This window comes from Hemitrygon akajei, chromosome 10 (assembly GCF_048418815.1).
Source record: "Hemitrygon akajei chromosome 10, sHemAka1.3, whole genome shotgun sequence".
Lineage (NCBI taxonomy): Eukaryota > Metazoa > Chordata > Chondrichthyes > Myliobatiformes > Dasyatidae > Hemitrygon > Hemitrygon akajei.
This window is the reverse complement of record NC_133133.1, coordinates 23,405,535-23,422,408: the sequence shown is the minus strand read 5'-3', so window position 1 is coordinate 23,422,408 and position 16,874 is coordinate 23,405,535. Positions and strand designations below refer to the sequence as shown.

Here is a 16,874-nt window from a genome sequence, read left to right as displayed (position 1 = left end):
GAGAGCATGTCCATTGAGGATATGCTGAGCTATCAAGGGCTTTTCATATTGGATTGAATGAGGAGTCAAGGTAGCTTGATAGAGTTGTATAGGATGGTAAGAGGCATAGTGTGGACGGCCAGATTCTTTCTTCCAAGGCAGAAATGGCCAATATGACGGATCATAATTTTAAGGTGACTAAGGGAAAGTATAGGGGGGGGTGTCAGAGGTAGTTATTTTTTTACATAGAGATGTGGGTGTGTGGAACGCGCTGCCAATGGTGGTAGTAGAGGCAGATACCTTAGTGGCATTTAAGAGACACTTAGAAAGGCATGTGGATGAAAGAAAAATGGTGAGCTATGTGGGTCGATATTAGAATACGTCAAAGGGTCAGCACAACGTTGTGGGTCGAAGGGACTTTATTATGTTTCTTGTTTATTTTCTATCCCTAATTGCCCTTTGGTAGGTGCTGAATGATTGAACTCCAGTCGCTTATGGGAAACTATTGATTCTCTGTATTCCTTCTGGTGAATATACACCCTTTGTGCTAGTGGAAAGGGAGCTCCAGAATTTACAAACAATGGCAAAGTTCCGTTCAAATATTTCTAAAGTAGGATGGTGTGTGAATTGGAAGGAAATTTGTAAGTGGTGGTCTTCCTAGTTTGTAGAGGTATAGGCTTGTCAGTGTAACTTGGATGAGCAACTGCAGTGCATTTTGTAGATGCCACACAGTATAACCACTGTGAACCATTAGTGGAGGAAATTAACATTCAGGATTGATGATGTGATGTCAGTCAGGTGGGTGGTGAGTCATTCACTCCAGGGCACCCATATTCCAGCTCCTTTGTCTGCAGCTGACCCTTTGTGAGATGAGGAGCTGCTACGTGCTTGTTCTTGCAGAAAGGTGGCTCCGGAATAACATCCCATGCACCATGAATTTTCAGCCATGCCACTCATGGACTTGTGCTAATATTTATTTATTTATTGACTGACTGAGATACAGTGAGGAACAGGCCATTTTAGCCCTTCAAACTGTGCTGCCCAGCATCCCCAGCTTAACCCTAGCCTATCTTGGGATAATTTACAATGACCAATTAACCTACCGACCGGTATGTCTTTGGAATATGGGAGGAAACCGGGACCCCCAGTGTTAATCCATGCAGTCACAGGGAGGACGTACAAACTCCTTACAGATGGCAGCAGGAATATTATTTATTTTGTGAGTTTATGTGCCATTGTAACAATTGTGTGTGGCTGTATGTACTGCCTTTTGCACCTTGCCCCCAGAGGAAGACTGTTTTGTTTAGATGTGAATGATTGAATGACAATTTAGCTTGAACTGTTACTCGATGTTCACGGCACCAGGAGCATAAGCATCACGTTAATTTTAAAAGACAGTGTTATAAGGTCTCACACAAGAAAATCTGAAGCTTCTCTGCATGATGCATGAACCCCTTGACCTACAGTAGCTAACTGTATGGGTATATATTAACTCTGATCCTGAATAAAGTACAGCATGTTTTAAAAAGCATTTTGGAAGAGAATGAAAAGATTATTGATGGAACACTGCACTTTTCCACTGCTATAATCCAACCGATGGATGAACATCCAACAATAAAATGTTAACATGTCTTTATGCTTTAGCCGAAGTAATAGAAATTGTACAGAAGCAGGCTGTTCAGTCAAAACAATTGTGTTGCTGAATCCTTGACAGGAGCAGGGCTATGAATCCTGTGTCTCATAGTACTCCCTGACCTCCTTGTAAGCTGTGCTTCTGTGGATGTCTCCAGGCTGATTCTTCACTACGTTGCTCAGGAGGTGCTTGTATTATTGGTTGAGATGGGACGTTAAACTGATGGTTGCTCTGCTCTCTCAGGTCAACAAAAGTGATTGCTATTGAGGAAGAAAATTGGCTCACAGTGATTTCTGCAAACAGTCATTCAGAAACCAAGTGCATCAGCTCAGACAGCAGTTGTGGAGTAGGAATTTTCATCACAGTTACGGAAAATTGGGAAATACCATAAATATTTTAACTTGCAGAATAAGGTGTTTGGAGAGGACAAGGCTATGAAAGAGTAGATTCCGAAAGAGATAGAATAATGCCAGTGGTGGCAGTGAGTCCTGATAAAGGAGATGATGGATCCTTAATCACAAGTGCCGTTTCTGAAGGAACTCAGCCAATCAGACAGCATCTATGGAGAGGAACCCATGATCAAAGATCCTCAGCATCAGGCCATACCCTTTCCTCATTGCTGCCATCAGGTAGAAGGTACAGGCACCTCAGGACTCACATCATTAGGTGCAAGAACAGTTGAACAAAAGAGGATAACTGCACTGATCTGTTGAGATGTTCTCATGGCCAATGATCTCACTTTAATGTCTATTTATCTTTTTTTAATTTCATGTTGTTGTTACTGTTCTTGCAATTTATTTATATTTGCATTTGCATAGTTTGTTGTCTTCTATGCTCTTGCTCTTTTATAGATCCTGTTTACAGTTACAAGCCTGTAGATTTGCTGTGTATGCCTGAGGGAATTTAATCTCAGGGTTGTATGTGGCGACGTATATGTATTATTGATAATAAATATCACTTTGAACGTTTTATGAATAAACAGTCAATGTTTTGAGTCAAGACCCTTCATCAGGCTCATATATATACCAAGGGTGCCTAAGACTTTTGTACAGTACTGTAGTAACTTTATGTGTTGCTCTGTACTGCTGCCACAAAAAAAACAAATTTCATAATGTATGTGAGTGATGATAAACCTGATTTTGATATGGGTCTGTTTTGTGGACAGAGAGTGGGAAGGAGTTAGAGAGAGGGGAATCATTGTCCGGAAAAAGGGAAGGGAGCAGTAAGCACAAAGAGACATTCAGTAATGAACAATTGACCAATTATTTGGAATCAAATTACCTTGTCTGGTGTCTCAGGGCTGTGTGTGTGTGCACTTGTACCACCCCTTGCCCTGGCACTCCTCCTCTGCCCCCACTCCCATACCTTACCTGTGGCGTTCTACCCTTGCCATTCCCAACATCCTGTGCTGCTGCTAGATTTACAAACTCGCTCTCTGCTCCATATTGCCAAGTTCAGTACTGTGCAAAAGTCTTAGGTACCCTAGCTATGTATATTGCCTAAGGCTTTTGCATAGTACTGTCTATAATGAAATTTTTTTGTGGCAGCAGTACAGTGCAAGGCATAAAAATTACTAGAGGTTACTATACAAATCAACAAATAAATAGTGCAAAAGAGGAATAGTGAGGTTGTGGTCATGGGTTCATGCAGTGTTCAGAAATCAGATGGCAAAGAGGAAGCTTCTGTTCTTAAACCATTGATTATGCATCTTCAGGCTCCGACACCTCCTCTTGGATAATAGTCGTGAGAAGAGTGCAAGTCCTGGGTGGTAAGGGTACATAAAGATGGATGCTGATTTGTTGAGGCACTTCCTTTTGAAAATGTCCTCAATGGTGGGTAGGTTTGAGCCCATGGTGGAACAGGTTGAGTCTACAACCTACTCCAGTCACTTTCAGTCCTGTGCACTGGGGCCTCCATATCAGGCGGTGATGCAACCAGTCAGAATTCTCTCCACGGTACTGTGGTGAACTACATATACCTGTCTGGACACGCCCCCCTACCGTGGCTCCTCCCACAGACCCCGGTATAAAGGCGATTGAGGCCTGAGCCCTGCCCTCAGTCTCCAGGATGTAGTATGGCAGTCAATTACTGCTTGTTCTTTCTTCCAGTCAATAAAAGCCAACATCTCGCCTCACGTCTCGGAGAGTTATTGATGGTGCATCAGGTACATCTGTAGAAATTTGCTAGAGTCTTTGGTGGCATACCAAATTTCCTCAAAAGCCTAACAAAGTATAGCCGTTGGTGTGCCTTTATTTTGTGACTACATCGGTATGTTGGGCCCAGGATAGATCCTCTGAGATGCTGAATTCCCAGGAACTTGAAACTGCTCACCCTTTCCACCACTGACTCTCAATGAAGACCAGGGTCCTGACTTACTCTTCCTGAAGACCTCCGCTCCTTGTATTCATCTGTTGACTTTCCTCATTTCAAATAATAATAATAATACATAGCAAGAAAATGCTGGGAGAGTTTTTTTTTGGTTAGGTATTCTGCATCATAAAGCTAGTTCTGTGGACAGAAGTCGACAGTTCGCTATATTATACACCAAATACTATCATTCAATACTTTCATCTCCTCAAAATAAATCAATAAGCTTCAAGAGCTTGGCCTCAATACCTCCTTGTGCAATTGGATCCGCAATTTCCTCACTTGAAGACCCCGGTCAGTTTGGATTGGCAACATTTCTTCCACAATCTCCATCAACACAGGTGCACTTAGCTGTGAGCTTGGCTCTCTGCTCTACTCACTTTATACTTATTGCTGTGAGGCAGTTCCAATGCATATTTATGTTTTCTGATGACACCATTATTGTGGGCCAAATCAACGATGGCGATGGATCAGCATACAGGAGGGGGATTGAAAATCAGGCTGAGTGGTGCCACACAACCACCTCTCACTCCATGTCAGCAAGACCAAGGAGCTGATTATTGAGTTCAGGAGGAAACTAGAGGTCTGTGAGCCAGTCCGCGACAGGGGATCAGAGGTGCAGAGGTCAGCAACTTTAAATTCCTCAGTGTTATCATTTCGGAGGATCTGTCCTGAGCCCAGCACAGAGCTGTCATTGCAAAAAAAGCACTTCCTTAGAAATTTTCAGTTTAGAAACAGTTCTTAGAAACATTAAGTTTGACTTCTAAAATTTTGACAAATTTGTGGTGAGGAGTAAATTATCTGGTTGCAGCACAGCCCCCAATGAAAATGTTAATGCCCTTGAACAGAAAATCCTCAAAAGGTAGTGGATAACACCCAGTCCATCACAGGTAAAGCCCTCCCACCATTGAGCACGTATACACAGGGCACTGTTGCAGGAAAGCAGCATCCATCAAGGATCTGCATCAACCTGACCATGCTCTCTTCTTACTGCTGCCATCAGGAAGAAGCTACAGGAACCTCAGTACCCACACCACCAGGTTCAGAAGCAGTTATCGCCCCTTAACCATCAGGGTGTTAAACTTCGCCTACCCCATCATTGAAATGTTCCCACAACTGAAGTACTCTCTTTCAAGGACTCTTTATCTTATGATCTCAATATTTATTGTTTGTTTGTTTATTTATTTATTCTGGTTTGTATTTGCCGAGTTTGTTGCCTTTTATACATTGGTTGCTTCTCTGCCCTGTTGGGTGCAGTCTGTTATTAATTCTATTATGCTTCTTGAATTTACTGAGTATGCCCGCAAGAAAATGCATCTTAGGGTGGTATATGGTAAAATGTATCCTAGGGTGCTTTGATAATAAATTTACTTTGAACTTTGAATTTGACTGGAGCTGCCATCAACTTAGATCTTACAAATGCACTCGTGAACCTTTTTGAATGTTTCTCGAATATTCAATTTAACAAAAACTAAACAAAGCCCTAACACTGTAAAGAATACCAGATCAGTTTTAAGTACTTATAAATATCTTTCAGCAAAGATAATAGCAGTTAGTCATATATTGATACAACAACTCCAAGGTGCAGCTTACAGACTCGAAAGAGGAGGAACAAAAGTGTGTCCAGGGTCATTATTGTCCTTCATTAAGACCTACTTAGCATTTTCATGATCTGCAGTGTTTTGAGTGGCTTTGTACTGAAAAATTCCTTATTCTTTATTCTACCTCAGGGAGTTTCAGGCCGGGATGGACCACCTGGGATTCCTGGAAAGAAGGTAACTGGCCCTTTGCCTATGTGTATGTGAAATTACTGAATTGCTAAGAGTAATGCATTTGCCCTGCTTTATATCCTTTACCCCCTCCTCTTTCCTTTCATAATGCCTCTGACTACTCTTAATAACTCCTCAGGACAGCTAAGTAACCCATGTAAAATTTGCAAGTGCAAACTTGAGAACCTGCCTCTGGGTTTTGTCCATTAATTTCTTTGCATCATAATTCAGCTTGGAGTAACCTGTTTTCTCTTGACTTTCTTACAGTATCAAATGTCACTGAAGATCTGTGAATTTTAACCAGATATTAATAGCTTTTTTAAAATCAAAGGGTATAGTTAGCATGGAAGTTGGCAAGAGAAAGGAGATGCATGGAATTATGTCCCAACTAAAGTGAAATTGTATCTCTTGTTACTGCAATAGGTCAGTGAAGTACTTCATCCCCTGATCCTCCACCGTCACATATAGGCATACACACGTACACAGCCATTTGCACACATACATATTCACAACAGACACACGCCATTCGACATCTCAGCAACCTTGCGAATAAACTGATATTAGATACATGTAAAAACCTATCTGCCTATTACTTGAACTCACTTGAGCCACCAGTTGCTCCCAGTTCTCCCGAGTGAAGGTCCTTGACTTTGAATGATCTTTCCCTCCCTCAGTGCTGTCGGAGGATTGTGCTGGAGGAAGGTTTAATCAACACAGATTGTAGATTTGGACTCTTAATTCAGGTTTATGATGTGTTCTAGTACTGGTTACTCATCTTTGTTATACTTCTGGGTGATGTTTGAATCGGAGAGGTCTGCAGATAATGAACAGTGAGAGGAACTGTGCTGAAAAACGCCTTTTGATTTTTTGTTTTCGCTCTTTCTGTTTTGCTCTTTGTGTGAATTTTTTTGCATGTGAGGAGAAGGAGGTTTGATGTTTGATGTTTTTCTTTGAATGGGTTGGTTCCATTGTTCTTCTTTGTTTCGTGGTTATCTGTGTGGAAAACAAATTTCAGGGTTGTATACTATGATAAAAAAATGTACTTTGAATCTTTGGTTGACAAAGACAGGCATAAAGCACACCCTCCAGTCCTCTACCCCACTTCCATTTCCATGAAAGGCTGTACACACCATGTACATGCAAGCTGATCTTGGAACAACATGTCAAGCAGCATTTTGTGCATTGGAACCCCAATTTTGTACTCCTATGAGTTAAATAATTTGCATGGAACCAACTTCCAATAATTATTCCTCAACTTAAAATTACAAATGGTCACTTTTCTATTTGTGGAAGTTTGCAATGTGCTAACAGACTGTCCCATATCCTGCAAACACAGCAGTTATTGCTCTTAACTAAACACAAAGCACAGTAAACTGCTTGTGACTCCCTGAAGTCACAACATAATCGACGATCTCTATGAAACCTCTTCCACCACTCAGGGATTTCCCCTCCACTTTATGCAATTAAATTCTATAGACTTTACAAAGTACGGGATTTAACATTCAGAAAATAAATCTTTTTAAGGGTCAACCGGGCTTTCCTGGGTCAAGTGGACGAGACGGATTCCCAGGAATTAAGGTATGTTTTCCAGTGATTTCAAAACGATCAACAAATAGTAATAATGTTTGGTATTCTTAACAGTTGCATATCTCTAAAAAATGCAAATTAACAACTTAAAAATAATTAATAAACCTTGTAAGTAACCTGCTCAAACTCATGTTGTCAGATCAGTTGAATGAAATTTTCCAAGTCCATCAGTTGTGTAGCTTGAGCTGAAATCAGGCTACTCTTTGAAGGATTCATGACTTCAGTGTTCTGGTCTTTCCAGCTCCCTTGTTAACTTTTCAGGCGCTTTCCCAACTGTACTTCATTCGTATACGTGTAGACGGTGAATGTGTGGCTGTGTGCCTTTCACTCCCGAGGGCTTTCATGATCTAGCTGATCCATCTACTCACCCAATATGATGGTGTGCATTCCAAGAAAGATTAAAGAATGCTGTTCAGGAGTAGGATATTCCCGTTATTCTATTCCCCTCTGACCATAGTGTTATGAACCCCATTTCATTATCTGGTCATCGGACTTGAAGCACCTGTGGCAGATGTAGTGCATTCGATTGTTTTTACGAGTTGTTGCAAAATCCTAGATTAAGTCTCCTAGCTCTACTGAACCTGCGTCTTGAATAAACTGACTGGAAAAGGCATTTCATGAACTGCACTTTGCTTCAAAATGCATCTTTATGATTTTTCTGGAAAAATCAAGGGGGAGAAAAATTGAAAGGTGTTGGAAATATCCATTAAATCCAGAAATGAACGACCCAGGTAAGAATGCTGAGCTGCACTGGAAGGACTAACTGAGAATTTGATTTTGAATTTGGCATCCTGGGCTGAGCACACGTTGCCTTTATTGTGTGATGAGTGTTATGTACCTAAGACTTTTGCAAAATACTGCAGAAATCTTAAAGCAATGATCAAAAGATTCATGAGAATTAGTAAGGAAAACTTTACATTGATTGTATGTGACCTGGAAATCTGGAACTCGCCATATACAGGGGTGGTGGAGACAGGGTTGTGCAGGACTTTCTAAAGGGAATTAAATCCACATATTCAAGCTAATACCCAAGGACATTCATTTAAGGCTGGAGACATCCATTTGAGGAAAGTTTAGGGATTCCTTTTTACACAGAGAGTAAGGGAAGGGAAATGGGATGTTGTGCTGAGCTATATATACCTATTCCATGATCAACCTAGCATTTCCTTGCTGCACAACCTATAGCCTGATATGTGCCTGTCAAGAACCTCTTAAATATTGCCATTGTATCTGCCTGTACCATCACCCCTGGCAGTGCACTCCAGAATCCACCACGCTCTGGCACCCTAGCTATATACTGTATATGTGCCTAAGACTTTTGCACGGTACAGTACAGTATGTTACTCAGTCCTCGAACCATCTGCTAATGTAAACCATTTCTTTCTGTTTATCCTACCAAAATCCATTCTGATCTTGCGCAAATCAATGTTGTAGCTTAAAAAAGTAATTGTTATGCAGTCTTATGGAGAATGCTGACAGGAGTTCAGTGACGGTCCAAGTGCGGAAGGAGAGACCTGGACCCAAAATGAACTGTTCATTGAGATTTAATAAGAACAAAGGAAAATAATAAATGCTAAGCCAACTGGGCTGCTAACTAAAAACTCTAAAAACTAACTGAAACCTAATGCGTCACTGCGGCTCCAAAGCAGTAATCTTGAGCTAAATTAATACTGCTCCTTTAACAACGTCTATCTAAATCGCTAATCTTCTTTCCCGGAACTTGGACTAAGGTAAGCAAGTAGCATTGTCATTGCTGTGCCTTGATCAAGACTTGACAAGACTGAAACAAAAGTAAGAGAGTTAAATACAATTGCGAAGAAAACCTAATTGACTGGACTCTCATGTGCATTCTTACGTGGGTGACTGCCGTCTTCTTTCAGTTGCCTGCTACCCAAACTCCACAGCAGTGCTGGTGGTCGTGTCAGAACGCATCTGCTTGCAATTAATTATTTCATGTTTTCTAGGGTGATCAGGGCGACGTGGGTCCGCCAGGGTTCACAGTGTATGCAGATTCACGTGGCATTGTTGGTAAAGGTACGGTCTAGCTAACGATTTGTTTCCTGATCATCATAATTTAATAAGACTTTATCAATACTCTTAACACTATGGCTTCATTCGTACTCTTTAGTAAGAAATAAAAATACTTAATAACTCTGCAGTTTGCATTTTGTGTTTCTCTTTTTAATCTTTGGTGTAGTATTACTCTGAGGTCTCTGTAGCTTTCTGTACTCATTGAGTTGGAAACACTGGTAGAGATATGACAATGCTGCTTCAATCTGGTCCTGGAACCTGCATCAGTTTGTCAACTGTGGACTAATTGGAAGCAACCTCTTTTCTGCCTGATGGCTGGGTTCAAGTCTTGCTCTGGATATCTGATCATAGGCATATTAGTTCACATTTTAGTAAGTGCTGGAGTATTGTTCTGTTAGGGGAGTTATCTTTAGGAAGACTGAAACTCTTTCTGCTCCTTCATATGGCCACAAATGGTGGAGACATTTTGATGGAAATTAGAGAAGTTATCCTTGATGTCTGTTTTAAAAGAGCATGGAGACATCAAGAAGTTTTGGGAGAAAATTCCCAAGCTTTGAGTCTTGACTATCAAGGACATGGCTTTCAAAATTTTTAAGTGCTACATATCAGGAAGCCAGAACTGAAAAGGTACAGAGATCTCAGAGAGTTGTAGGAGGTGATGTAGTAGAGAAGAAGACAATCTCTTGGAGAGAATTTTAATTTTACATTAATTCTAAATTTCCACTTACATCGTTTACTCAGTATACTTATATTGGCACGTGTGCATGATTCAATGTCAGATGAGGTTTAACTGTGATCGCCTCCTTTGTTGTCTAACAACTTATTAATCTCTTATTCAATCCTTTGACTTTGCCGAGGGATGCCAAAGCTTGTAGGGATGACAGTGCTCCCCTCGCTCAACGTCAGCAAAACCAAAGAACTGATTATTGACTGCAGCAGGAAGAAGCTAGAAGTCGATGAACCAGTCCTTGTTAATGGATCAGAAGAAAAGAGAATCAGCAGCTTTAAATTCCTTGCATTATTATATCAGAGGATTTGTCCTGGGACCAGCAAGGAGGAGCCGTCGCAAAAATGCACAACTTTGTCAGTGGATCCTCTGCTTTCTCAGAAGTTTGCATAGACTCGGCATGTCATCTGAAATGTTGACAAGCATCTATAGATGTACAGTGGAGAGCATGCAACATGGCCTGGTATGGAAACACCAATGCCCAGAACAGAAAAAACCTACAAAAAGTAGGGGATACAGCCCAGTCCATCACAGGAAAATCCCTCCCCAGCACTGAGCACATCTATCAGGAGCCACATCCATTATTAAACCCCCCTCCACCATCCAGGCCATGCTCTTGTCTTGCTACTATCATCAGGCAGGAAGTACTGAAGCTTTAGGTTCCACACAACACCATCAGATTCAGAAACAGTTATTACTCTACAGCCTTCAGGCCCATGAACTGGCAAGGATAATTTCACTCACCTGTACTCTAAACTGATTCTACACTTTGAAGAACTCTTTACAAATCTTGTTTTCAGTATTATTTTTCATTTACATATTGGTTACTTGTCTGTTTTCATATAGTTCTCTGTAAATTTTACTGTATTTCATTATTTTCCTGTAAATGCCTACAAGGAAAAAGAATCTCAAGGTAGACTATCATATACATACTTTTAAATAAATTTAATAAATTTGCTTTGAACTTTGATTTATGAACCAAACCAAACCAGAGCACTGTCCAATCAATTTTGCTAGAGGGAGACAGAGATGGACTTGGTCAAAGTTTACTCTCATTATCTGCAAAGGAGATGATCCCTTATGTGAAGTACTGTTGTTGTTGAGTGCCGTCAACTCGCTGTCAGCTCTATAGATAGTGTAGTTATAGTTGCGGCAAGATATGGAAGTAGATTGCCAGGCCTGTCTTCCATGCAGATACTGCTGTTGCCCTGGTTGGAACCCAGCCAGATTCGAACTCAGGGTTATCTGCCTCATAGTCCAGTGCTGATACCACTGGCCGGCCCATGTGAAGTACTAGACCCCTTGAAATGTCAATACAAGCCCATTTCAACAAATCTCTAAAAGAGATGGAGAAAATTTGAGGGAAAAGTTGAAAATATAGGAATTTTTGTTTTAGTTAAGGAACTTCAAACCAATTAATGTCCTTGGATGGTTATTAATATGACGATAAGTTGAGTGAGATAAAGCTTTTCTCATTGGACTGAAGGGGGATGAGAGTTGACTTGATGAAGTGTAAAAGAGCTAGATAGAATGGATAGTCAGCACCTTTTCCTCAGGATGGCAAAGCCTAAGACCAGAGGACGTCTGTTTAGGGTGAGTGGAGGAAAATTAAGGGAGTATGTCAATATTTTTTTACATACAAAGCAGTAAGTTTCTGAAATGCACTGCTGGGGGTGGCAGTTGAGTCTATTAGATGAAAGAAAAATGGAAGGTTATGGGCTGCGTAGTAAGGAAGGGTTAGATTAATCATAGAGTAGGTTAAAAGGTCGTTACAATATCATAGGCCAAAGTGCCCATACTGTGCTGTATTCTATTTTCTGTGTTCTACATATCCTTGCTTGTTGATATATTTGTATTCATATGGAATAGTCCAAACTATTGTTAAGCCATTTGAAGTAACCCTACTTCAACCTTGTGTTTTGGATAACTAAACTGACACTAGGAAATGAATTCTAACCTGATGTTTTCCTGTTACAGGCCCTCCTGGGGATCCAGGCCCACCAGGATACCCAGGTGCTCCAGGAATCCAAGGTTTTCAAGGCCCACCAGGATTACCTGGATTTGCAGGAGCTCCGTCACGAATTCCAGGTACATTCTGTGCGAGGAAAAGCTCACAGGTTAACTTTTCTCAAACATTTAGTTGTAAGGTTAAAGGATAAAAATCGGTGATCGTGAAACAGAAATCAGTAAACTCATTGCTAGTGTCTTTAAAGCGGGAAGCAGAGCTGATGTTTCAGCTTGTGAGGTAAGAAGTAGAATCAAGAACTAGCTGATGAAAATTTTGCAATGCTCTGTCATTCAGTGCAAACACATCTGACTCTGCTTGGACCCCTTTGCCATACAATACTCATTTCTTTTAATTTTGCTCATGTTCAGAAAACTGTTGATCTTGAACATCCTGAGCCCAATGAGGTCACGTTGTCACTGATAAATTGCACTCTGAAAACTTGCAGATGTTCCTCAATCGCACTTTATTTACTTGTGCACAAGGAGAACAGAATAGGCCCCGTCACCACACTGCTCTAAAGTCCAAGCAGAGGGATGCCGTTTTTATACAGAATTGACCCGTGTGCAGATTTTAACCAATTAGTAACCTACTGGATGTTCACATTCCTTCTTTGCATAATTGATCACCAACCATACTACAATAATACAGGTATTAGTAGCTAACAGAATCTATGCATGAAAGGCCAATAATATTTCAGAATTCGTAAAGTAACTGACCAATCATAAGTGTCACCCTAGAAACCTTTGCATCTTTATCTTGTCTTGCTATGTAACTGGCTCCGACCCCCTGTGGTGTAAAGGGAAGCTATACTCTTTAAGTGCCCCTCATGCCTAAGTTGACTGCAGTCATTGTCTGTAGTCTATCTTTTCCTGAGCATGATCTTTAACACTTACAGTACGTTATTGCAACGTCCTCAGCAGAGAATTTCAAAGTTCCTCAGCTTTAGGAGATCATTCCCTGTAGTTGGGGATTCTCCATTCCTCCAACCTTTCTGCAGCTCCATACTCCCTGGTGCATTTACCGGGATGAGTCTGAAAGAGATTGGATAGGCAAAAGAGACTACAGATGCTGGAACCTGGAGCAACAACCTGATGCAGAAACTCTGTAGGAGGAAAGGAATTGTTGAAGCTTCAGGTTAAATACCTGCATCAGGACTGGTTAATGTCCTGATACCAGGTTCCACATTAGAGGTATCAACTTCCTTTTTGCTCACAGACACTGCCTACCTGACTGAATACCTCCAGCAGAATGTTTGTTGGAAGAGAATGTGGACTTCCCAACATCCCACTGATAACTTTTTTATACTAAAGGATGTTTCCCATGGTGGGGGAGTCTAGGACAAGAGGGCATAGCCTCAGGATAGAGGGGCATCCATTTAAAACAGAGATGCGGAGAAATTTCTTTATCCAGAGGGTGGTGAATTTGTGGTGTTTGTTATCATAGGCAGCTGTGGAGGCCAGGTCATTGGGTGTATTTAAGGCAGAGCTTAATAGGTTCTTAATTGGACACGGCATCAAAGGTTATGGGGAGAAGGCCAGGGAGTGGGGCTGAGGAGGGGAAGAAAGAATCAGCCATGATTGAATGGCAGAGCAGACTCGATGGGCCAAATGGCTTAATTCTGCTCCTATGTCTTATGGTCTAAATTTATGCATTCTAGTTCCATTACCAATTCAGGCATTAAACCTGTTGCCTAGGAACTACAGTAAGGTAACCTTTGAATGTACGTTGCTCAATTTAATTGGCAGCGTAATGTGTTCGGTGGAAAGCTTGCTTATATTGCCTTGTTCAATCCAATATCTAAATCTCACTGTCTCCAGAAAATCAGAATCATCATGTATGCATTCAGACTGATGTGAAACATGTTTGTAAAATTCAACTCATATATTACTTTGCATTAAGTTAGGATGAATCACAGATACTGGGATCAAAATTCTCCTCAGCTATGCGGGCTTAATGTACAATTTAGAAAAGCATATGTCTTCAGCTCTGCTTCTCATATCTAGTTCCATCTTGTATGTTCTGCAGACAATAGGGAGCACTATGTCTACAGTTTTGCTAGTTTATAGAGAACCTTCAACTACTTTCTCATGTAGCTTTTTTACTCCTTTTTCAAAGGGGGTTTATTACAGCATCCCATCATCACAATGAAGCAACTTCTCATAATTCACTCTATTTACAGTCAATAGCTTCAAATTATAACAGTCATTCTCAGTCAAAATGTACCTGAGTGCTGCCCACAGGTCCCAAAAAGGTCCCCAATTTATGCATGGATACTACTTGCTCCTTCTCCGGGAACATGTGGAAATGATGTAGCTCTACACGAGGGGTAATCAACCAGCTTGAACAGAACCCTCAACTGTCCATTCTCTGAAAGTGTAGTTTGCCATTTCAGTCACGCCCAGGGCACATAGGTTGGTTTAGTAACAGCGATGACCTCTACAGCTGGTGAATCTTTTGTGTGGGGAGATGTTAACTTGATTTCATCTGCCAGTAAATGTTTGATTTGTTTCTTCCCTTGGTTAGGCTCAAAAGGTCGTGAAGGATTCCCAGGAATTCCAGGTCCTAAGGGAGAAAGAGGTGCACCAGGAAGGGCGTCATATTCACTACGTGCAATTCCAGGCCAACCTGGTCTACCAGGCCCTCCAGGACCAGCAGGACCACCAGGACTAAGAAGTATGGTCTTATAAATGTTGTGATGAAATTTGCATGGATTTTCTTTGGAAATTTAGATGGTCAAAATGCACTGAAATTTGGGCTAACTTTGAATCACAAGTAGTTGACTTTAACAATGCATATTTTGGAGTAATTTCATAACGTGAGTTCAGATCTCCAATTTCCATGTCAGTCATTGTGCTTTGCTCTATTCTGAAAGAGGAAGTCTCTGAGAGAATCATTAGTTTTAGTACAAGATGGTGAGAGGAACATAGCCTTGATAGATGCTTCTCTTATCTTCCTGAACCAAGAAGCTTGGATAAGGGGTCATGTTCATTGTGCAGGACACCCACCAAGATAAGAAGGAGATGAGGGAAGCTTAACTGTTGGCATTATTTCACATTTGGGGTTTGCATTCAGAGATCCCTGGTGTTGAGTTCTCAGTAGGCTCCATTCTCTCCTCATGACTACCATCAAGGAGGGGGTGTACGATCCTGAAGACACACACTCAGCATTTTAGGAATATCTTCTTCCTTTCTGCTGTCAGTATCCCGCTGTCACTATTTTGCTCTCTCTTTGCATTACTTGTTTTACATTTCTCATTGTAGCCTACAGTAATTTTTTATGTATTGCACTGTAGTGCTGTTACGAGACAACAAATTCATAACAACCCTGATTCTGATTCTGAACACTTGCCCATCATTTTGGCATCTGGAGTTTGTAACGTGCTGGGTGGGCTACAAGCAAGCCCAAAGGCAGCAGAGATTCTGGCTTCGTAGAGGCAGGAGGAAACATAATGAGACATCAGAGCCTGCTGTCCAGAACCTCTTACTGTAATCAGGAGCTTGGATAAAATCAGACCCATGTACTAGACACCATTTCTACATCAGATACATATTAAAGGATATAATTCCTTACTCAATACTTCTTTTGGAGTATTGATCCAGAAATTAATGCACATTATTCCCAGGAGAACACCTGGAATTTAATAGCATTGGTCCAGACAGTATCCCCCTTTACACCATCCACTACTCACCTCCTCCTCTCGGGCCACCTCCATTTCAATTAATACCTCCACTCATCTCAAATGCCGAAGTCTCCAATCTCAACCTTCCTTGGTTTCTCAGCTGTCTGATGTCACTTCCCCATTGCACCAGGTTCAGTTGCTGCCATCTTCCATGTGTTTTAACTGTCCTTGGCTTTAGTACTTTATACACTGGTTTAACTGGGGGTTCAGGAGTTGTGAATTAACATTATGGATTCTGTTGAAGAAGGTTGCATGCTAATCAAAACAAAGCTTGCTTTTTTAAGTTATATTCTTGTGCTGCTTTTTTGAGTGATTCTGTTACTGATACTTGTCCAATGAACTTGACTTCTAGACTATGGCATCTCAGCAGGTAGTGCAGATAAAGGAAATCTCAATGTATATCTGGTTGGGAATATTGTTCTATCTTCTGACTAACAATATTCTCAATAATGCTAAAGTTTGGCATCTTATACATGAGGTATTTAAGCTTCAGTAAAACCTCTTGACTTTGTAAAAAAGTTTCTCAACCCTATTATAAATCATCTATCTCTTATAATTGTGAGATATAATAATTTTACTATACATAATAACCTGGATTCCAGGCTAAATTATGTGATTATTTGTGAAATGAACACGTGTATGTACTTTTATATTGGTAGAAAGGTTTGAGGGATGCATCCATTAGCTATGTTAAGCAGAAATTCCTTCACATTAAGTCAAGGGTCCTTCAATGTAGTTAGATGATGCATGAAATTTTTAAATGATACTAAGGGTTCTAAGATATTTAACAAGGGAAAGAATGAAAGAACTTTTTTTAGTTTTCATCACATACTGGTTTCTTTCTGAGGCAGTTACCTTTGTTATTCAGTCATTAATGTCAATTCAAAATGGTGGCAGCCAAATCACATCTTGTGAAGAGTAACAAGGTTAATGATCAGGTAATCTAGGTTTCTTTCAGCTCTAATTGAAGGATAAATATTGACGAAGGTGCTGTGGATGACTTGCCTGCCTTTTTTTCCAAAAATTTTTTTCCTGCCTTAGTAAGTTCTCTTACTAAGTAAGTCGGAACAGGTACATCCGGTATTATTTAGCAT

The 16,874-nt window shown here is 40.7% G+C and overlaps 1 protein-coding gene across 4 annotated transcripts in view; it reads left to right on the top strand.

Annotated features, from left to right (window-relative positions):
• col4a6 (collagen, type IV, alpha 6) overlaps positions 1-16,874 on the top strand; it is a 409,162-nt gene that overhangs the window by 278,992 nt on the left and 113,296 nt on the right. For all 4 annotated transcript variants that reach the window (XM_073057903.1, XM_073057902.1, XM_073057904.1 and 1 more), the window contains exons 16-20: positions 5,710-5,754; positions 7,273-7,326; positions 9,300-9,369; positions 12,071-12,181; positions 14,625-14,774. In XM_073057903.1, coding sequence (XP_072914004.1) covers positions 5,710-5,754; positions 7,273-7,326; positions 9,300-9,369; positions 12,071-12,181; positions 14,625-14,774 — 430 coding nt within the window. The remainder of the gene's footprint in view (positions 1-5,709; positions 5,755-7,272; positions 7,327-9,299; positions 9,370-12,070; positions 12,182-14,624; positions 14,775-16,874) is intronic.